The sequence below is a fragment of the Calliopsis andreniformis genome, chromosome 3 (assembly GCF_051401765.1).
Source record: "Calliopsis andreniformis isolate RMS-2024a chromosome 3, iyCalAndr_principal, whole genome shotgun sequence".
Taxonomy (NCBI): Eukaryota; Metazoa; Arthropoda; class Insecta; order Hymenoptera; family Andrenidae; genus Calliopsis; species Calliopsis andreniformis.
The window spans coordinates 19,851,897-19,875,027 of record NC_135064.1 but is presented as its reverse complement, the minus strand read 5'-3'; the positions used below and the strand labels follow the sequence as shown (position 1 = coordinate 19,875,027).

At 40.2% G+C, this 23,131-nt stretch overlaps 3 protein-coding genes across 7 annotated transcripts in view; 1 reads left to right on the top strand and 2 right to left on the bottom strand.

Moving 5' to 3' along the window:
• The window catches only part of LOC143188924 (transmembrane reductase CYB561D2), a 34,104-nt gene extending 33,197 nt beyond the window's left edge, over positions 1 to 907 (bottom strand). Inside the window, exon 1 of the mRNA XM_076393458.1 lies at positions 716 to 907. The gene's annotated coding sequence lies outside the window, so the exon portion shown is untranslated. The remainder of the gene's footprint in view (positions 1 to 715) is intronic.
• A 1,397-nt stretch (positions 908 to 2,304) lies between these two features.
• Positions 2,305 to 23,131, bottom strand: part of Rdga (retinal degeneration A) — a 49,852-nt gene continuing 29,025 nt past the window's right edge. Inside the window, exons 4-12 of one of the 5 annotated variants that reach the window (XM_076393437.1) lie at positions 21,326 to 21,720; positions 20,214 to 20,596; positions 18,928 to 19,240; positions 18,685 to 18,841; positions 17,735 to 18,001; positions 17,014 to 17,286; positions 16,075 to 16,238; positions 15,034 to 15,258; positions 2,305 to 2,314 (exon numbers count right to left, since the gene is read on the bottom strand). In XM_076393437.1, coding sequence (XP_076249552.1) covers positions 15,209 to 15,258; positions 16,075 to 16,238; positions 17,014 to 17,286; positions 17,735 to 18,001; positions 18,685 to 18,841; positions 18,928 to 19,240; positions 20,214 to 20,596; positions 21,326 to 21,720 — 2,002 coding nt within the window. In that variant the 3' untranslated portion in view covers positions 2,305 to 2,314; positions 15,034 to 15,208. Of the gene's footprint in view, positions 2,315 to 2,432; positions 2,492 to 10,414; positions 10,552 to 15,033; positions 15,259 to 16,074; positions 16,239 to 16,326; positions 16,562 to 17,013; positions 17,287 to 17,734; positions 18,002 to 18,684; positions 18,842 to 18,927; positions 19,241 to 20,213; positions 20,597 to 21,325; positions 21,721 to 23,131 lie in introns of those variants that run through there. The other 4 variants (XM_076393438.1, XM_076393436.1, XM_076393440.1 and 1 more) reach the window with 4 other exon arrangements.
• On the top strand, positions 2,523 to 3,012 carry LOC143177335 (uncharacterized). Its single transcript, XM_076375210.1, has 2 exons — positions 2,523 to 2,577; positions 2,627 to 3,012. The coding sequence occupies exons 1-2, from the start codon at positions 2,523 to 2,525 to the stop codon at positions 2,914 to 2,916; spliced, it is 345 nt and encodes a 114-aa protein (XP_076231325.1). The 3' UTR covers positions 2,917 to 3,012.

Genomic DNA, 23,131 nt, shown 5'->3' with positions numbered 1-23,131 from the left:
GTAAAAGACTTAGCACCACCACCCTGGTCTCTAAGAAAGATAGCGGAACAGGGAATTTCGTATCCTGTATTATTGCTCCTGTCACCAGGGGCAGATCCTGGCTCGGAACTCAGAGCATTAGCTGATAATCAGGTTACGTCTGCAACAGGATTCGTGGAGGTGTCTTTAGGCCAGGGCCAAGTTGCTCAGGCTGAAATTGCGTTGGAAAGTGCTTGTCGGTAATTCTATAAATAATCTGCTTGAAACTTTGCACGTTAATAGTACTATAGCAAAGAAATATAACAATTGTTACCTATATATTTATATCCCAGAGCGAAAAGGTATTAAGTTACATAGAAAGCAAGCAGACTTAATACCCTCTGGCTCTGAGGTTCAGACCTACGTACCACAGGAGTCTAATTGTTACACCAGAAACCTCACAAACTAACTCAAACCCTACCATACAGAACCGGTAGCTGGATCCTCCTAAGCAACCTGCACCTCGCCCTAAATTGGCTGCCTCGCTTGGAGAGTCTTCTAAGATCTCCCATGTGCACGACTAACAAGAACCCCAGCACAAGGATCTGGCTAACTACAGAGGAGTGTCTAGGGTTCTACCCCAGCCTCGCAGCTCTCTGCTTGAAGCTCGCTTACGAGCCACCAGAAGGCGTGAAAAGGAACGTGAAGAGGTCCCTGCAGCAGCTTCAGCAGAAGCAGGAAAACAGTGTGAACGTACCTGGAAGCGTTCTGCTGTCTTGGCTCCACGCGACACTTCAAGAGCGGCGAAAGTTCGTCCCTCAAGGCTGGATCAGGCCATACGAGTGGAACGAATCGGACCTTGAAGCCGCTTATGAGCTGGTCGTGAGGGAAATGGCCCCGAAGCAGAGCAAGGACAAGGAGGGAGGCTGGCAGACTGGCAGAGGGCTGCTGGACGCTGTCATCTATGGTGGCAGGCTCCAAGATGACTACGACATGCGTGCACTGGGCTCCATGGTCCGCGACGTTTGGTCCTCTGAGGTGTTCGAGGGTCGCAGGAAGCTGGCTGGAGTCCTGAGGGTCTCTGAAAGTTCGTTTGAGAATGCAATTCGGAATTTGGAACAGCTTCCTGATAACGATTCGCCTAAGGAGTGCTTTGGCTTGCCAGCTAACGCTCATAGAGCTTGGGAGAGAGCAGCTGCTGAAGCTGCTTTGACACATTTGAGAGGTGCGTTGTGGGGAAAATTGAGTTCTTTATGTAGGGTGTAGAGAGTAGGATAATAATAGGTCCACAAATGAAGTATCAAATAGTGATTCAAGACTGTCCTTCTACTGATCTAAAAATTAATACTAATCGTAGATTTTTGGGGTAAAAGAAATAATTACATTTAAGAAACATATAAAAATGTACGACAGTAAATGATAACAATTTTGAGGAGTAATTCCACATGCAAAAATAAGATGAAAGTAGAGAATGACAAAACCCGAGGCCTTGTTTTCCAGTTATTGGTTACTGAAAAAACGACTAAAATATACGCGAACTGCGTTTAATTCACTGATCTGCATATCTATTAGTAAACTTTCGAGTGACATGCAAATGGTAACAAAATTTTGTAACAGTATTATTCAAGCTCTACTCTCATCTAAAATTATTTTTCTTCACTCTACCTCGGCTGTGTGCACACATGACAGCTAGATTGTGTATTTAATATTACGTCTATAGAATCTACACGAACAAAGTATGATGTATCGTAATTGAACAACATTCTTCTAGAAAATATACAGCATGAGCCAATCCACTCTTACACCTCATCTGTGCAATCAATATTGTGTAGATAAATTTGTAATCATTGCTCTTAGGTGTCCTCATGAAAGTATCTCACAGCGACGAAAGAAGCAATAAGAAGACGGAACTGAAGGTTCAGAAGGACTTAAGAGAGTTGATTGATCGTCATAGTTCAATCTTTGGGTTGTCAACGAATATGGCAAGCGGCGGATACAAGAACCCATTGGAACGCTTTTTCATCGACGAAATGAACTTGACTAAAAAAATGCTGAACCAGATTCGAACTGATACTGAAACCCTACGTTTCGATGATTCTAAGGTGAAGCTAAATTCTTTCAATTTCTGAAACCCCAGCTGTGTTAATAAAAATATCTTAAATTAAAAAAATGTTATTTTGTGAACTTACAGACTCCGAAACACTGGATGGAAGACTGGAAATGGGGTCCCAAGGAAGCTCTCCTCTTCGTGAAGGGATTGCTGTCGAGATACCAATCCTTAGAAACCATACTGTCAGTTTCTTCGTCCACAATTGACATCTCGGCGTTGGCCAGGCCACGAGCATTCTTAACTGTACTGAAACAGCACACTGCGCGAGAAACGCGGCAACCCTTGGAAAATCTTCGACTTCGTGTGAACTGGCTGGAGAATCATAGGAACGAGGAGTGGAAGATATCAATGGTTATTGAGGGTCTTCTGATATCAAGTAATCACACTTGGCCATCAGCCTTAAATTTATACTCTTCACTCGATCTAAAGAAATCATCGAAGACAAACTATTTCAATGATACTGTTATTTTATTTAACTGAGGAAAGAGTGAAATTAAATTGGAAAAATGGTCTAAATATTTTTGTAATACAGAATAATACTGAATACTGTAAATACAGGTGCGGTGATAGAGGATGGTACCCTGAGGGACCTGGATGCAAATGCACCGTCGGTTGCAGCTGCACCCAGCTGCCAGATTGCGTTTTTAGCGGATGATTACACCGAAAACGATGCAGCAAGCAAAATAAGGAGAGAGAGTCTTCGAGGTGACGAAGATGTGCTTAATGTTCCAGTTTACGCGAGTGCGCAAAGGGACATACTGATTTGCTCGCTTCCTGTCGGATGTCCTCGAGAGGAACGTGGCAACTGGTTGCGTCGAGGTGTTGCATTTCACTTAAAACTGACTTAGCCTTTAATTATATATGTATAATCACTCAACGAAGATCAGTATTATGTTTCTATTAACTTACAATTTATGAACACATTATTTTTAGTTGAGTTTTTATTAATACTATTCCTTTGCATTTGATTATGTAGAAGAAAAGAGTAGCTCTGTAATTTCACGTATAGAATATATAATTTTACGAATAAAACTGTTTAAAACACAAGACTGAAACTCAAAGCACTTTATCACACGGGTGTAACTACAAAGCATGAAACAGCAGGAATGCAAGAACCTACGTAGAAGTTTGCAAAGAGTATATTAAGATCTGAGATCCACAGAGAGCATCCAGGAACAAATGGAAGCTAATTAAGGAATGCAACTTGTTGCATATTATTTGTATTAAGATGACGGTGATAACCTTCTTAACGAGCTTATGCTCTTTGTCGCAAGAAGAAACCTCCCAGTTGTCCTTAATTTCTTAGTCTTCTTCAATGACAAATATTCTAGCATCAACTAAAGTTATGTCGTGCAATTAAATTCATTCTGCGCTACGAAAGAAGCTAACAGTAAGTTTGTATTTGAGTCTGATAATAGCAGAGCATGATCAATTACAGGCTGAAATGAGAAATGGGTTGAAGACAGTTTGGAGAAGGCAACCGTAGCGGTGATTCGATTGTTACTTCTTAGTTCAAGAAGTTGACGTATAAATCTTCAAGAAGCATCAATGGACGAAATAAAGTTTCGAGACGAGTTTAATTCGTCCGAGCTCGAAAAGTAGCCCTCAAGTTTCCATCGGGGAAGGAAATAGAGAGTGGGCGACCTCGTTTACCCCTTTGTTCAAGGAATTCGTATTCGTTTAAACCAATTGAAACTTTCGAATACTCGTTATTAACCAGTTCGAGTCTCGAGAAAATTACGAAGGTATTAATTAACCAACCCCAGCGCGGAAGTTCTGTAATAAATTTACTATATTTCACCGATATCTGGATCAGTAATTATACGCTTTAACTTTTAGAGAAGATAATTACGTTGAAAATGGGTTGCTACTTGCAACTTTAAAATAAGCGATACTGGAAGAGCACTCTTTGAATTTAAAAATACAAAAATAATTTAAACCGTTGATTTGACAGTTCGTTTCTTCGTTGGTTTAAATTTTCAAATATTCAAAATCTTAAGTATTTAAGTTTTCAAATATTCAAAATTTCAAATATTTAAATTTTTAAATATTCAAAATTTCAAATATTTAAATCTTCAAATGTTCAAAATCTCAAGTATTTAAATTTTCAAATATTCATACGTTACAATATCCAATTTTTAAATTTTCATATTTTTTGAATCGTCAAGAACTCTATTTCTTTTAGTTTCGAAATAAATGATAATTATACTTAGAGAATTAGAGTCAATTCGACGATCGTGATTCGTGATGTCTAAAGAGAAGGCCTGACTGGTGGCTAATTGAGCTATCGACATCTCGACGTCTTTCTCGAAATCTAAATAAAATGCAAAGGAATCGATCTCCATTATCCTTCTGTTGGTCTGGCACGATCGGAAATTCACATTGTAACGTCTTTTCGCTTCTTTTGTGCTCGTTACTCCTCACAATGAAACCTAACGGTGAAGGATAATGATCGTCGTCATTAAAACGAGACTGCAACTTACAGTTCCTTCCTGTGGACTACTTTGGCTCATTGAACGATCACGTTGATATTCTTATTATATAAAATTATCGCGAAGCATGCTTAGATTAGCGAGGATATAATAGTGGAAGCGAAATTAATGATGTGGCTTTGGTAACTGAAGGAAGAGAAAATGAAGAGAAACGAGAAGGAGAGAGGATGAATAATATACAAGAAGGACTCTCAGGAGTAGCGATCAATAAAAAGTTTCGAAAGAAAAGGTAATAAACTATAAATCGAACCTAGGAAGGATTGTCACAAAGACAAGTCCAGATTCGAGAATCAAAAATCTTTTTATTACTTATAAAGTAATCGCATGATACATCCTTCTAATCAGAAGTTACTCGTACAAGTTACACAGACTCCGAAAATAGCGAGAAGTAACTGGAGAAGTCATTGAAATTACACGATCGTTCTTGTAATGACGTTGGCCTGAGTCCCCTATCAGTTACCAAATACTACAATTGGCAAAGCTGTGGCAAGTACCGAAGCACGCGACTGAAGAACAAAACGTCGAGAACCAAGTAAAAAATTACACTCCGATCACTCATTCAAATAAGAAATATATACTGATAAGGTGTCCGAGTTGGTGCATATAAAATTGTCGACTGCAAGTATTATACTATCTCTCTGTTATCATAAAAAAAACAGTAGTCTTCATTGGTCAATATTACTGTTAAACTTGTAAACAGATATCAAGTTAAATTTAATTTACACAAAATTGCAAAACCTCTGCTTAACTGTCCCATCTCAAAACGTTTGTTTCATGTGCACCAACTCGATGGTTTATAAATATCTATTCGTAAGAGCAGCGCTGTTCATAGTAGAACAACTCCTTAGCCACTGTGTCTCTCTCTGCACGCTACGTTTTGTGTACAGAAGACAGAGAACGAGAATTGCATTCTACTCGCAACTGAGACTCGAACAACACTGCCTAAGAGTGTAGACCAGTCTTCGCTAAACGAAATCTAAATCAGTGAAATCGATCACGGTGGTCGCTCTGGGCCAAACAATTCCGCACCATTTCCGCCAAGTGATTGTATTTGGCAAAGACAGAATGGAGCAGACCCAACATTCGTAGCAACAAAATACGAACGGAACAATCTCGGCTCGTTACCGAGGTAGAAATCGTAGTATATAGGTCGCTCGTTCACAATACGTAGTCGAACCGTAACAGTGGCCCTTTTGTCTCCCGCTCAGCCACAGTCAAAACAGAACCGCGTGCAGTCTAAATTAGCGCAGTTTAACCGACCGACTAAAATCGTTCGACTAATCGATTGAACATTTCGCTTGCTTAACACTATTTTCGCCAGGCTAACAAACTGCTACCTCTGGGATACATATTTCATCTCCCTTTCAGCATTCTGTGTGGGTGACTTCGTTCCCAAGCATCGAAACACATTTATAAATTGTTAAAGTTAGCGAAGTATCTGTGGTTCGTGTTTGGCCAGTTTTCTTGGTTCACCCTGTATAGAATCAACATAATTTAACATATCGACTGTCACGCGATTTTTCCATCTTCCTCGCGTGCTCCGTTCATGCAAATATGCGATATTAAAAGAAAAAACATTTTATGATTCAATTATGCGCTTATTAGTTTGCAATATTCCTGATGACGTTAGTGTTCCACCGAGATTAATCAATTTTACGATTTACTTATTAGGTATATTTTAAGAAAATACTGTAAGGCCAGCGTTCGTTGACTTTAACTTAAGAAGCATTATTTCTTCTCAAACAGGAACAATTAATCGAACTGCTCACAATTCACGATTAAAGACATCTGTTTGGAAGGGGAGGAATAATAAATTAATTAAATTAAATAACAGTTTATAACTGAAAACCTTCCAGCACACGCTCCCCCAAAGTACGTATGTATCAACAGGTTGTCTTTCGTTGCTCCAAGTAATTAAACGCCGCGAAAACCCATGAAAGCAGGGCCATCTAAAATCGTCGACTACGCGTGGCGAACGAGGGACCTAGAAGTATGTCGGGCGCGCGAAGCGCATCGATCGTAGAATGGTTTTTCGTCGTCGACGGTCGAAGCAGAGAGGAAAGAAATGAAACGCGCGGACAGACGAGAAAGTGGCGACGCGTACTCGGCCCGAAACGCCGTGATTGTCGCCGATTTATTGCTCTAGAACTTAAGATGAAACTCGCGGGCCGAGGCCGCGTCCCTTGGAAAGGCAATACTGTGTTTCTTTTCCTCCCTTTAGAAAACTCCGCGATTTGTTCTCTTTCACGCTCTCTCTCTCTCTCTCTCTCTCTTTCTCTCGCTCTTTCTCTCGCTCTCCCTCTCTATTATAGTTTTCTCTCACACGCTTTCGTTCTCGTTATTTCATCCTCATTCAAGACTTATCTACTAAAACTAGCGCCGCCCCTGCCCCGAGTCGCTCTGCCGTTTGCTCGGCGAAACTTTGCTCGCTGTGTGTTCAACCTCGTGATTTCACGTGAACTTGCAGATTAATTTGATGGAACGTGATTGCATTCGAGGATCCGCTTTCTATCTAGAATCTGTGGGAGAGATTCAGTTGGGGAAGTTCATAGGAGATTCTGATAGAGATGAAAACTGATCTTCCAGCAGGTGCCGCTGTCTGTTGAATACTGACCTCCCTTCTTTTTGTATTCGTTCTATTTTACTGGGTGAATTTTTAGATCCGTGGAGTATGTAAATTTGTGTAACTTAATACAATATTAGTCCTTTGCACTTCGAGTGTGTTATTGCTACTATCGTAAGTATTCCTGCGGTGGAGTCAATGGAGCAAAGGGTTAGTAAGTGGATATTAAGTTTGAGTAAAATCCTTGATACGAGGGTTGGTACTTAGGTTGTGATTGAATCCTGAATACTGTAATTTTGTTTATTGCTAACTGTAAAATCACTAGTGACTTAAATTTTTATCTCCACCATTTGGAAGATTAAAATATTGTTTCTCGACAGATCACTCTTGTATAATTGCAGCGAGCAAAGCTTCCACAAGCTAAACGATCGAATTCGTTAAAACTTAACTCGCAAGAGCAGTCTTCCGACGCTGAGTGTTCGTCGATTTCCTAACGTATCGCATCTGAAGTCCAAGAAACATCGGTTCCTAGAGCCAATCTGCGCAACTGCACTCCCAAGAGCAGCGCTCTGTTACTCGCGAATGGAGCCAAGAGCAATCTTAAGAACTAATGCTGCCAGTTGTCACAAAACAGGAGCCAAGAGTAATCCTAAGAACTAGTGACGCTAGTCACAGAAGAGAGTACTAAACTGCTTTGTAGGTTTTCAGATTCCTGAATTAGCTGCTCTCGAAGACGTAACTTATTTAATATTCCAAAATTCCTCGGCTCTTGTTCTCTGAAAAATACTCCAAGGAGCACCGAGTTGCGCAGACTTGGCTCTAATAAGATGCTTTCCTATAAACGTTTTGCGGCTCCTCCTCTCAGAAACAGTATACAATTCTTCTACATTGTGTTACATACCGTTCGAACACGTGATAAAGATCAATTCATGGCGCAATAAATCGCTCTGAACTATCGCATTTCATGCTACAGTCTCCACACAATCTACAACGTCGAATCGCGCTAGAATTTCGCGGAAAATTTAGGGTGCGGGTCGCTCGAAGCAACAACACGACGCCTAAAAGGTTACTTGACCCCTCCGACCCCGTCCGAAAGATCGATCTCGCGGGTTAAACGTTAATCTCAGGTCACACGAGCTTCCCAAACGCGGCACATGGACTTAGCTCCCTACAATACTTATTATCGTCAGATCTGAAGTTCAGTCGAGACATCTGAATGCTAGTTTGACTCTGAATTTGATCGTGACTCGATACGACCCCTAAACACCTCCCTAATTGAGTACTCCTTAACGATTAACGCTAAACCGAGTGATAGGCACACGGTTCCTAATCGACGACGAAGAGGAGATTCTCGAAGGAAAATAACACGTTTGATAACGGATTGCGTGGGCGTGTGTACTTGTATTTGTGTTTGTGTGTTTATTTAGTCGATCTAGCTTTTCGAGTTGTTGGGAACACCTTTGTTCACTACCTTCGTATCATCCAATTCTCCTTTAATTCGATACGTAGTCGCGAACCACGGAAGGCATTCATTTTCTCTTTTTATTAAGTACTCGAAATATTCGATAAATATATTTATATCAATATATGTATCTGGCTTTCTGGTATGTACAGATTACTGTTCGTATATTACACTGCTTACGATGTGAGGGGCCTTCGTGTTGTATTCGATGACATCATGATCGTTGTGATACAGTGCTTCTACACTTTTTATAGAAATTTTTGTTTAACACTTGTGTAACTCGATGATCACAAAATAGTACAGATTTCATAAGAAGAAGTTCAACCTTGTCTTATTCCAATCTACTTTCATCTGTAAGTAGTATAGGTCAACAATAACGACTACATAAATATATGAAATATATAAATCAACTTTACAGTGATTCCTTTAATTTAATCTAATTACGAGAAGCCAAAAATTAAGTAGGTAATATTTTTGTAATTAGAATCAGACAATATTTAAACCAAATATTTGCAAATTGTAATTAGGTACAATTTCTACATGTTTACAGTTTGTTATTAACAATAGGCATTCTTAATGAAAATTTCCTTCTTTCAGACAAGAAATTGAAGTAGCTTGGGATATACTAAAGTTAGATTATTTCTTAATTAGGAACACTGTATCACGACGACAGAAACACCGCTTAATGATCAATTGGTCTAAAAACAGAACTTGGGAATGGCGCTTCTTGTATCACGAGGAAGGTTAAAAGTTAAGATTAACTCTAGAAAGTTCCAAAGGAATCGCGGATTGGTCACATTCTGTTCCTTTCGAAATCTAGTGGTCCGAACAGGGAAGAATTAGAAAATCAACGTGGCCCACGTACAATGATATTTACAGAAGTACAGGATACAATAATTCCTTTCGTGGCTACGTATAATTGAGTTACTTACGACTCTCGACGAATGTAATTTTAATAAAAATACACTTATATAGGAATATATATGTATATATGTATATATTTGAACAAATTGACCACCGACGCTATGAGGAAATCTTGGAAAAATTCAAACGTTTCCAGAGTTAATCGATCGTAATTTTGTTAAATCGCGTATCAATGAGAGGACTACATAATTATTTATAATTCAAATACAGATATAAGAGACTTTTTGAAATGTACACGACCCGTGGAAAATATTGGGCGCCTTGTAAAATCGTAAATATCGACAATGGTTCCAAAAAACGGCTAATTTGAACGTCAAGTAATTAGAGAGATAATTATCATCGAGACTGAAAGTGACGATCAATTTGCAATAAAAAGATACTTAGAGTAAAATTACACAAAGCTTCTTTCGCCCTACAATCGTAAAATTGATATTTTGATACTTCGAACTCCTCGAATACGATGTTCCACGATATAACAAAAATATGAAGAATCTCACGGAGCCAAACGGGAATGCTCATATCTCCGACTCGCTAACGTGTCTAAAATTTGAAACACTTACCTCTACTTAATAATTCACCAATTTTCCATCAACTGATCGATCACAATACGCTTCGAGACTAATTATCGACCATTCGAACGTCACAATTTCGTTCAAGCTCGTTGCTTAAACTTCTCTCCGCCAAGGAATGATCAAACTTTCACAGACTCTGACGCGACCCCATCGATAACCAATAATCGTTTCGCCGAACACCTGTCGCGACACGAACGTCGATTCGAAAAGTGTAAAAGTTGTAATAATCAGTGCCTGACTCGTCTGCGGCATGGAGGTTAAACGCGCGTAAGTGCCCGAGCACATCGGGGAACTTTGAATCGGCCATCGTACGACACGATGATCAACGCGATACTGAACGAGCCCTCTTCTACCTGCTAACGCGAAGTCAACGATTTTCGAAGTACGGTAACGCTTAAGCTAAGGATCCGCCTGAAACGGGAACGATAGAACGATCGTAAAACCTGGCTCCTCCCATCGGCGACCAATTCCTGAAAGAAAAGCTTGGTCTCTGAGAATCGAACTCTGCACAGGTGGCTACAATCACGATGGATGATAATGAGACTCGGGTAATCGCGAGCTTGGGAATTGAGAATTTACTGGGACACTTCGATCCTGTTGGGGAGGCGAGGAATAGCGTTGGGGCTGAAACGAGTGGCTGGTCAAAGTCGCTGGAATAGCTCCCCCACCCTGCTTTATGGAAAATTATGGATACAGTTGACAGTGAGGACCTGGGTCTGTGGACCAGGATGGAAAATCTGAGGGACGAGATTATTTATAAATGTAGATTAGGTAGAAATTTTGTCTACCTGTTTGGAGATAGTCTTATTATATTTTAAGATACTTTGCTGGTTCAAACTCTTTTGGTATTAATCTCTGTTCTGTTTCGTAACATGTCATGGAGAATATAATAAAATGTTATATTTTATGCATGTGATTTGTCGATTATTAGTTTGAGGACTAATAGAAGTATGTTACTTTAAGTTTCATTTGGCGTGAATATTTGAAAACAGAAGTTGAAGAGTATCTTGGAAAAAGAGGGGTTAACTTCGAGGGTCTCTGTGTACTGATACCCAAAGTGAAGTTCAAAATGTCTTCAAGTATGAGAAGAGGGTGGTACATGACCTTGAACAGCCATTTAACATCGCCCCAACTATAGCTGCTAAAAATCAAGAGGAACGAAAAGAAACGAAGGCTTGTTGGACGAAACGAGTGATAAATCGCTGTAAATAAAAGGAACGTTTAACTAATGTTCAAGTCTTCAATGCTCCATATCCCTTTCCTTTCTCTAGATCGACGCAGCGTTCGTCGCGCGAAAGACGTTTCTTCAACGAGCGCAATTCATTAAATAGAGACATTAAATACAAGGTGTGGTCGTTCGCGCGGCGAACGCAGCGTTCCAAGGAGATTACAAAGGCATTACGATTATAGTCTACATATAAAAAATAATCAGAACGTATCTTACACTCGAAGGCAATTCTAAATCGTTTTCCACCATCGTTATTGAATACCTGTACTCTACGAATTTACTTATCTATTTATTTATATATGTATATATGTATATACGTACGATTACTCGCCGCTAAATTTCCCTATCGGCCTAACGATCATTAAAAATATCGTTTAATTACAGAGGATCAAGAGACACACGAAGAAGAGGCACGCGCGCGATGCACTCGACTCGATTCCATTAATGTACAATTTCCACGATTCTCTGACGAGTACATGAGATTCTTCGTCGATCATGCTTGCAATTAAATCTCAGTCGATGGTAAAACTTGCGAAGTCATTAGATTTAAAACTAGACAACCTAAGCTATCGAAACCTCGATTATTCGTAAAATCCCTTAAATTGTAATAATAAAAATATCGTAATAATCACAAAGTTTAGAATAGGACAGTCTATAACCTCGGTTCTCAAATTTGAAGCTGAGTGTTCGCTAAAAGGGGAAAACAAATACTTATCGATGAAGAGAGCTTTTAAAACGAAGGTACCAAGGGAAGAGCTTCGAGAACCAGTCGTTTAGAAGAATTCAGAATCACAGAAGGAGGGGCATCACGTATTTGAAAAGAAGAAATTCGTTATCGTAGACTTACACCTAGAGTACGTATCGAAGATAGTTATTGAAATATTTACAACGTTAAAAATCGAATCGAGTAGCAATTTCTCGAGTCATTCGCGCGTGGCCTGACAGAGTAGCTCACCTTGTAGACGTCTACCAGGTGTATCGTCGTGACTCCATTCTTTCCAAGATAATTCACAGCAGACGAACGCTTGGAAAGGGTACTATACGTACAATTATACAGTACAATCCGACAGTAAAATTAGAATAGTCTAGTAACAGTACGATAATAGTCGACGATAGACCGTCGTTTTAAGAACTAATTGGTGTTCGTACGTTGATCCCCTTTTTCATTTTGGTACCGAGTAAGATAATTCTCTCCTTCTCTTTCACCACGCTTCTCTCTTCCTATCACTCACTCGCTCCCTTTCTCTCCCTCCCTTTCATTCGATCTCCGCTTCCCTCATCGTCCTCAGCGAGCTCAATTGATTAACGCCTAATGAGTAGATGTATCTACGAGATGAAGATGGCTGCTTGGTATCTTGAAATTCGTCTTCCTGGGAACGGTAAACTTCCCTTGTTAGTCGTCGCGATCCGAATTTCGCTTTGGCGACCTAATGCGAGTTCCCACGTGGATAACGAGAGATGCGAAGAGATTTTCATTAGTAGGACACGCCTAAAGAAACGTTTCCACGGGTGAGTAAAATTTGTGATAGGAAATATAGAAATTCCAACGTGTGCAGAATGACTTTTGTTTAAATGCTCATGAGAGTCTGGTTAATGATATTTTTATCATTGTTTTTTTTTGTGTTTTAAATCTATTTTTTCAGAGTTAATTCTACAGGTGGGAACGTGGCTTAATGATTTTTTTAATGCTCGCTAATTGTGAGAATTGATGGTTTTTCACTTTATCAGGTATTTCTGGTGTTTCACGTTATTCACGTGGGAACATGGCTTTAGTTTTGTATTCGTCGACCGATTGGCACCAATTCTGTCTGACTTAGCGTTCTCTTTTGCATATGACATTTCGATTGTTCCTCGACGCTATTTATACCGTCAGGAAATGTGTCGACTAAATTTGAAGCGAGATCGATCACCTCGTATCGATCCTGTAAATCTTCCAGTGGAATACCTAATGAACATGCAAATACTCCTTCGAGGATTCGTTACTTTTTATAATTCCTTGATTCAATGATTTGTCATGTTTTTTTCTCTTTGTCCCTGCTCTATGTGTTTGCGTGTACGTGTGTGTGAGAGAGAGTCCAAGCAGTGTTAAGAAATTCGATGAACGTTCACGGACAAGAAAAACAGTATCGTGAAGAAACTTCTGCATCTTACAGACAATAAATATATGTATATATATCAGTATTAACGTACGTAGAAAATATATGTATATATGTATGTATAATATATATGTATATATTAACGCGACACTTATAGAAAAAGATATGTATCCGATGCGACGAGATATCCTAGAACAAGCGGGGAAAATTCAACGGGAGAATAGAAATACTTGGATACAAGGAGAGTCGGATAGAACGTCTCTTCTCTACTTTCTCAAGCTCAATCCTTTCATCTTTTCCTTTTACTTCCCTCTCACTTGTCGGCGAAGAATAAAATTTCTCGTTTCGATCAGAGCTCTCGGAGCCACACTTCGATTCATCATCGATAACAGTCGAATAATAATAATCCTCTATACTATGCAACGAACAACGAACGAAACCACCATCGAACAATTTAATCCTAACAATTGTCGGAATAGAATATAATAATTACAGTAATGAAAGCTAAGATTCCCTCCAACTCTGAACATGCCTAATACGATGTTCCGCGCGGAACAAATTTCTATCACTAGATGTTCGCGAAGGTGAAATGTAAAAATTGCTACTAAATGTAAACTTGATAAAGCCCACTCTCTCTCTCTTTCTCTCACTCTCACTCTTTTTCTCTCTCTCTCTCTTTCGCTCCCTTTCTCTCCCTCTCTCACTTTCTGTGTCGATAGATAGATTACTAGAAATGGAACGTAGAAAAATATAAAATAAAAATCATACAAACGAATACGCGGGCATTAGTCTTAACGATTTTTTAAATCCGATTAAACCTGTTTCCCTCTAATCCTAATTTCTCACTAATTCGGTTAGGTTCGCTTGCCGTGAATGCCAACCCCCTAAACTCTCGTAGCGCGGAGATAGTTAATACGAGCAGGATCGCGATAATGAGCAAAAATCTCTTACCTCACCCTCAATTTTATCGAATGTTCTTTCTCCCTCTACGAATGAAACGTGCACGTTGATGAGACAAGGCTCCAGAGTATAATTCATTAATTAGCTTGAAGAATGTTCGTTACCCGCGCGGATTCGCGAGGATCTGATTTAAAAATATAGGTTTCGCGCTCTTGCACGCGTGCAGAGATTCGTGATCGAATGTCCCTATTCCTTTTATACACAGCGCCTCTCCGAAGTATAGTGACTTAGGTGAGACCCACTCAAGTGGTTCAAGTCGCCAAATGTGTACCCTGCTATAAGAGTAACGAGGTTCAAGGCTGTATCTTATTTGACCACATTTACTTTCTTAGCCCTCTCAAGGCTCCCAAGTGCTCCTTTCGACAGAGTCACTCTAGGATTCCAAAGAACTAGCGCCCATTCCTGAATTGTTCCTCCTCGCTTGACCTCTGACCCGCCACCGAAACGCTCATTGTCAGAGGCGCGAAGAAGAACGCGGACCCCTGCTGTTTTACGAAGTCGCTATATTTCCAAGAGGCGCTATAACACGATAACGTGTAACGTGCAACGTGTAATTAAATATCTATATGTAATTAGATCGATCGTTCACGCGCTCGTAGGAGGAAGTGATCTCGAGGTTTCGACGAGAACAATTGGAGAGCACCTGGGTAAATTGCCGCCTTACCTACCTAATCGTCCGAGATAGAACGTCGACTTATCACGGCTACAGCTTACGCTAGGATCGCCGATAAACGAAACGCCTCGCCGACGACGATCGTCGATCGTTGATCTGGACTCGTGTGGACACCGTCAGAGGCAGAATCACCTAGGGTTCGTTCAGGCCCTGCTAATTACAGCCGGAGGTCAAAGGGCGTTCTCCATCTCTTCCGTTGTCAGCTGGAACTGCTCTTGACCTATATCACCGAACAACGTCGATTTAACGATCCGTCGAACGTGGGACAATAGTGAAAGGGGCGTTAATTTCAACGGGATCAAGCGAGATCCAATGGTCAATGATACGCTTGGTTTGTGTCTTTTGGTTGAACAGAAACTGTGTCGAACGTCTTTCGATCGTGTTTACATTGGAACGATTGAACTTCGGTTCGTTGAGAAACTTTAGTGGAAATCAATTTCTTGCATTGTTTTATTTAGGATGGAACACATCGATGCCTTCATTCTAATATCTCTAGTACGTAGAAATATTCAAGATAATTATATAAATTATAAAACTGGACTGGAATAATTAGTTTTTCTATATTTCTATAAAATTTAACTTTCCTAGCATACGTACGTATGTGATATTAAAATGAAGATATCGATATGAATGTAACCGCTTGCAATTAATAGTATTTAATTAACAATTAAATAGAATTCATACAATTTTGAATCTCGTGAACAATATTCAAGTGAAAGGGAGATTTAAAATCCATAAATTTCTGTTACTAAAACGCAAAAGAGACTGAAATCACGAATAAATGGATCGTCAAAGAGTTAAGATTAAAATTGTGGGGTATTATCAAGAAGAAAAAGAAACTGATATTCGTTTAAAGGATCCAAGCGATAAAAAGCGTCGATACTTGTGTCAGAAAAAGGTTATAAGCATCGTGGTCACGTGCCCAGCCTTTAATCTGACGAGGCTCCATCTGCATTGAGCAGTTTACTTGGCGGAATGCCGTAGTTTTTTCAAGACTTCACAACATTTCTTTAGAAAAATAGACCAAAAGACTTACTATATAAATATGCTGCGAGGTCACGGTCCTCCGCTTGGAGAGCAAGATCGCGAGGCGTGTTGCCTTGTCGATCCTTGACGGTTAAAGTAGCGCCACCTGCTACCAACATGCAGCAAATGGAACGACGTTTATATTGAGCCGCTTTGTGTAAAGCGGTCTGACCTCTGCAATTACAAAAAGAGAAGGACTCCTTTTTATTTGGTTCCTATTTACGTGGCTAAGAATAGGCTTGTCCTTTGATCGACATTATACCTCTGTGTATAAAGGAACTAAAGTACAGAGGGGTGAGGCCTTCTTGACATGCGTCAGGTCAAACTAATAAAATGTAGAACTAGATCTCGCGACGTTTAATCCTTGGCCGACGGTGTCTGGGTACTTTGCGACCCATTCAAACAGCTTGGAAGGGGTTCTAGTTGATTCAAGTAGATCCGAGCACACTGGAGCGGAACAGATCGAGTTGGATCAAACATAAGGGGATTGGGTCAGTCTGAAGGGGTTGGAACGAATTAGAGCCTATCCAAATCAGTTCAAAGAGGTTGGGGTAAATCTTAAGAAATTGGACACTCAATTCGAGAAAACTGAAGCTAGACTAAAAGAGTTGGGCTAGATTTTTGGATTAAATTAAAAATATTTGATTCAAGAATAATCAGGATACACTACTATGGGTCCTAAGTGACTCCTGCGTGATCGGGTCAACTCTTTCGCTAAGAAGTTTAATAACAAATATATTTATTTTGGAGGAAATTGCGTATAGACAACACTAGTTCTCAAATGGTACTAAACCTGTTAATCTAGGGTCCCCAAATTGTATAAAGCTTACTTAAGTTTCTATTTATTAATAGCTGTTAAAAAGAATGTCTTTCAGAGTCCAAAACAATCAGTCCTGAAAGTGTTAAGATTATCCCCTCAATCCTACTCGTATTTAGAAAGAAAACTCACTTGTCGTTGTCAATCATGTTGAGAATACTCGCTGGTGCGCAAGCAATAAGATATCTGACAATATCCTTGTGACCATATCTCGAGGCCAGGTGAAGAGCAGTTTGTCCAGTGGCATCTATCGACAGAAGAGAGTACCCTTTCTCGTGGAGTTCCTTCAAAGCCTGGAGATCACCGATTTTTGCTGCTTTCAGTATACCGTCGCTGGCTTTCTCGAGCAAGCCGGTGCTAAACGTGTGGACCTCAGAACTCAAACCGAAAAGTCTATCTCGTGGACTGTAACACACAATATCGCCAGCATTTGATAAACATGGACCACATCGTCTGCAGCCAGTCTCGCCAACGATGGGATTTCCTATACGCGACAGACGCTGTAATTAGTCTATGGATCAACACAGACATGGTATAAACAATGACAAAACAAACGCAATAAATCAGTTGTATATTGCACCAGATGTAAGGGAGTTCCTGGAGGTTCTCTCTCGCTGGACTGAGGAAGACAACTGTGATGGTTTTAGTTGATACAACTCTAGAAATCCAGTAATTTTTCATCCCTTCCCCTAGGAGATCGAGGTCTCCTCTGTGTATGAAGATTTTTTCCACAGAAAAAGGATCACCAAAATATTGAAAAATATTATGTTACTTTCGAATATTGTGCCCAATTGCAGTGCCAGTCACGTGTAGGAAAACAGCTGAACTGACCTGAAAATAGCAGAAGCCTTACCTAATGAAGGTGAGGGGTGCTTGGTGTTGCGATTGAACAACCGTCGCAGAGATCGATTTCGAGGAGCCGCTTCCCTTAATACTCTCTTTAGATGGTATTCTTTCCTCCTTCTTCGGAATTTTCGGTTCACTACTTTTGTTCACCGACGGTTGCTCAGGTTTGCTAGGTTCCTGAACCTCGGGTTCAGGCGCTGGTTTCTGTGGTTGCGCCTTGGATTCTTCTTTAAGCTGCTCTTGTGTCATGGCTGTTGTCTTTGGTCGTTCTTCGCTATATTACACGTTCTTTCTATTAATCTAATGATACGATTTCATTACCATTACATTATCATGGACACACAGACGAATGTGTGATGTGGGGACAGAATAGTACCAGTTTCAGGTACCATTGATAGTTAGTAGGAACATACCACGTATCTTTGAATGAAAGACAAGCTACAGTAACACCGACACACGCAGACCAATGACTACTACATTAAAACACACACTTTCCACAGGCAGACATAAAACACGTCCTATGCAGAAATCGTAAGAAGTCACTTAAAAGGACTGTGAGTTTGACTAGCTCTGTTATAATCTTCTTCCTATATCCCATCTTTCCTTGAATGGTATACCCTAGTAGAATGTGTCAATGAATCTGATTAGCTCCGCAGAAAAACGTTTCCCTTATTGGCCAAAGCAGTCTCACTGACACTTTGAGTTCCCAAGAGTACACTTATCAAATTCGAAATTTATTACTAACTCATAATCAAAACAACACATCCAGAGCTACCCAGACCCGAAGAAGTACTTCTCTCAGCCTAATGAATCCTAAGTGACTTCCTTCCAATTCTGCATAATATACACCTTGACATTCGAAGGGACCACAGTTCACAAACGATCAATCCTAATGAAGGTACGTATACATGGACAGGGAAATGAAATTCACAGGCGTGGCTGGCAAAACTGTAATACCTTTGCGGCGGCTGTTCCTTCGCAGCCTCGGGCTCGTTCGATGATTGATTGGTCGCGGTCTCCTCGAGGACGAACACCGCGTCGACAGCCACGTCGGTGACGTAATGTAACTGCTCTTGGGCTCGATCGATCCTGAAGAATCGTTCCGCGGTGTACGCTGAAACGCGCGAAGATTTCGACGTTAACGCGATAGAATTTTAATCGCGATAAGATTCTCGACACGACCAGCATGGCAACACTCACAGTCGAGGAAGCAACAAGTGTCCATGTTATAATCTTTCGCCAGGAGCTTCCTCAAGGACTCCAAGTCGGTGGTGGCGTCGAGATCGAGCGGGTCCGCTATCCACGTCGTCGCAGAGTTCTTCAGCATCTCCTTATCGTGATGGTATCTCTCGTAGTCTGACATCTTTATCTTCATCACTGGCAATTTCAGCCTGTCCAGCGGGACGTCCGGCGGCGGTTTGCCTGTGTTCCTTCGTTTCACCAGCATCGTTGCCTTATTCAACAGCTTTAGATTTATGATCGATGGTAGCAGTCGACAGGCTTCCCCGTCGACCTGAAACGAGAATCATCTTTCTTAACCTTCTGGTAAAGTTGGCTGACCTTTACTGGTCGTGTCTGTGAGAGACAGAGTTTTTACTTACACTCACTGAGATAGGACTTTTTGTAACTAGGAATGTACCAGTAATGGAGGTGATGATGGATATGTGATTAGTCAAGAGGTAAGTGTCTCTGTCTGTGATAAATTGTACTTCTTGTTTGAACTATGGGGGTGAATTAATGAACCCATAAAGGTTTAGAATTAGAAATTTGTTAACCTTTCGAATTTCTGAATTGTGATAAATGGGACTAAGAAATTGTGACTCCAAGAAATGTTTAACCTTTGAAGCCTCGTGTAAATAGGAAGGAAGATACTTAAGTACTGCATTTCTAGAAGGGGGTTAAATAAATGTAGGTGAACATTATACATCCAAATTATACAATTTCTAACAGAACAATAAAAAAATTCAGTGCAACTAACGATTTCAAAGAAAAATTGAATTATAGTGGTTTGTTATATTAGTACAGACTACTTGCTTACGACACAGATATAGTCAACTTTCCTTGAACTGTGAATTTATGAGCTATTTTAACGATTACCAAACTTTTCGAAAGAGCCGTATGAAGAGTGAATTAATAACCCGTCGTCTGAGACGCTTTATTCTTAAAAATTATTTCATCCAAACATGTATGAAAGAGTTAACAGCTAAACATCTCTATCACCGTCTTTTACAATTATTAACAATGTTTTAAAAAATACAAAAAAATCTACACCTCACATTTCTTTCATAAAACACTAAAAAAATACAGGAATTGAATATTTTGTTAGTTTTTAATTAAAAATCATTTCTAAAAAGTATATCACTAAACGATTGAAAACAATCCATTCGAGATGTCTTTTTCAACCATTTTTTTCAAAGAAAGAAAATATGGATACCAAATTCCACCGATTCAGGTGGCACAAAATACAAAGGAAGTATGATACTAACCTGCATTGGAATGGTCCTTGTGGTAACCAGCTTAGCCGTGCTGCATTGGGCTATGCATGTGCCGTGTCCACCAGCCTGAAGAAGCGGAAGCTGGTAAGTGGTCAAACCGACCACCTCGATTAGTCCGTCGTTCGTCGATGGCTCCTTGGTTCCGCTAGCGGCACCCCAAGGGTGCGTTCCACCACCGTACGAGGCGATGTTCAGGAACAGTATGGCATGAACACGGTGCTCCTTCAATTTCGCCGTCACGTCCTGCCCATCGCATTCTAGGGTCACGAACTCCGAGAGATCCTTCCATTTCCGTCGTACGAGATCCTTCCCACCCATTTGACCGTAATACATCTTATTTCGCAGCCGCGAGTTAAACCTCTCTGGATGTGCCTCTGCAATCAAAACGGAAACCCTTTTTGAAACTGTCCTAGAATACTGTCTTCTGGGTCCATTCGAGGGAGTTTACAATTTTACATAGACTTAGCAAGATTTTTTATGTATTCTTTGGGTATTTGTAATGGCATAGAGATCTACTACTTGTAATGACGTATTCTTCTACTTTGCACTGACCGATAGAAAATTGAATTTCCAGAAAAAACTTCAAATTATGCAAGTGACAATTTCTAATTGAGTCTTAGTTTATCTACAGACCGATTATTTATCAAAAAACTATCCTGATAGCTCTACCATCCCCACAAGCCCCAAAATAATCCATTATTACGAAATCTAAATTGAAGAAAATTCATTCTGCGTCAGCTCAAGATCCTTTCTATCTTCCCTGTAGAAAATGATATACATCATTATTTTAGACAACAGTAAGCATCATATACAGCTGTGCGTCAACTACAAGGCCTATCTTCAGAACAATAGCAAAAGCATTTCTAAGTAAACAAAAGAGGACAACAGACACAGCCTTCTCCTTATCGTATCACAGTCTCCATAAGAGAAAGCTTCGGTACATCATTGTGGGAAGAATCTATTCCAGTAGAATTTATTTAACTAAAAGACATCGACTAACAACAGCTCGCCCCATATACGGGAGTCTTTAGACGAACTGTTGCGTCTGGCGTTGAGTGGTCATTGAGGGACATCTGAATGGAAGGTCTGAGACCGACACTAACCTCGAGCTTCGTGGAATTCAAGGGCGATGTAGGCATCGACACCGAGAGAGAAGTAATTATTCACGACGTTCAATGGTAGATTCTCCTTGCCCTTGCCATTGTCGTCGTCGCCCTTAGCGTCTGCATTCCTCTCGACTACCAGCTGCCATCTGTCTAATAACGTGGTGTCGCTCTCACCGATGTTCGTCAGAATCTTTCCGATTGGCTCGTCCGTGTAGCCGCCTCCCCAGCCCAATGCTCTTGCCAGATCGTTGCCAGTACCAAGGGGCAGCACTCCGACCGCGGGTGGCGGCGATGCACCGATCTGATCGAGGATCGACAGCACCCAACCGACGGTACCGTCACCCCCGCACGCCAGGACTCGGAGATTAGGAACTTTCTTGAACAGCTCGAGCCTAGAAATGCAAGTTTCTGGTTTAGTCGATGATCTGGTTTCTGTGAATGATTTTGAATTAGTAATTTATGTTCGAGCTGTTCGACAACAGGTGGCAGAAATTTTAAGGGCGATTCTATATGGCAAAATGAGATGTAAATGAAGGTAGACAAAATTGAGTTTTAGGCTTCGTTTATAAATTATTAATTATATTATTAAGGGAACGCCTAAGATGTGGGTGAAATGTGTCTGATTCGGGACTTATTCTACTGAATTTCCTGTGGCTGACTTGGAACTCATTCTACTGATTTGTTGTGTATAGCTTCAGACCTATTCTACTGGCTTTCCTGTGTCTGCTTTGGGACTCATTCTTGCATCTTCTGGATCTTCCTTATTGTACTGGCTTTTCTGTATCTGATTCCAGACCTATTTCTACTGCCTTTCCTATGACTGGCTCGAGACTCATTCTTGCATCTTCTATGCCTGACTCGAGGTTTATTCTACTGGCATTTTTTGTGTCTGACTCCAGATTTATTTTATTGACGATTCTGTGTCTGACTCAGGATCTATTCTACTGCCTTCGCTGTGTCTGACTTGACTACTGCATGCTGGCAGTAGAATCAATCTCAAGTCAGACACATTTCTCTCGAACTTAAGACGTTTTTGCAGTGAATCTAAAAGGAATCAAATGCAATTTTCTTGTACTGATCATTTTCATAGTACTCGTAACAGTATTTAATATAATACTTTATTTTTTATTTTGTGTAGAATATTATCCCAGCGCACACACAGAAGTGCCGCAATGCAGAATTCGTTAATTGGTAAAGTTTTATAGGTAAAGTACTAGAACAGAATGAAGATCTGTCCTCTGAGAATTCTGAGTCTTGAATATTCAAGCAGTGAATTGGATCGCTGTCGTGCAGATGTTTATAGTGGGGAGCAAACCGTCAGACATCGTACAGCGGCTCATCCCTTCTCAAGTGGTTAGACTTTCCCTACACTTTATTCTGGGGGTACGTCAAACTTCGTGAATTTCAATATACTTTTTACAAGAGAGTTTTACATGTAAACTCTTTCTTTACCTCTTTATACGTTAGCTATATTGTAGCAATGAATTGATTCGGGAAACGCTCAGAGTGGTAGTAATGGACTGTCGCGTGCCAAGTACTGATAAAATGAAACGTGGAAATATTTGATCTGTTAATAACTGACAACTTGGTATAATCTGTAGAAATATCTTCTATTCAGTATTACATAAATAAAATTTTCATGAAAACGTAAACTCTGAAGAACTCTTTTCTACTTTTTTAGAATCGACTCAGAACGTAGACAGAGTAAGTAGAAAGAGTCAATGATTAAATAGCCTTCTACTTTTAGATTCTTAATCTTTTAATTTTGAATACTTTCACGAAGTTGTGGCATGGCTATCAGAA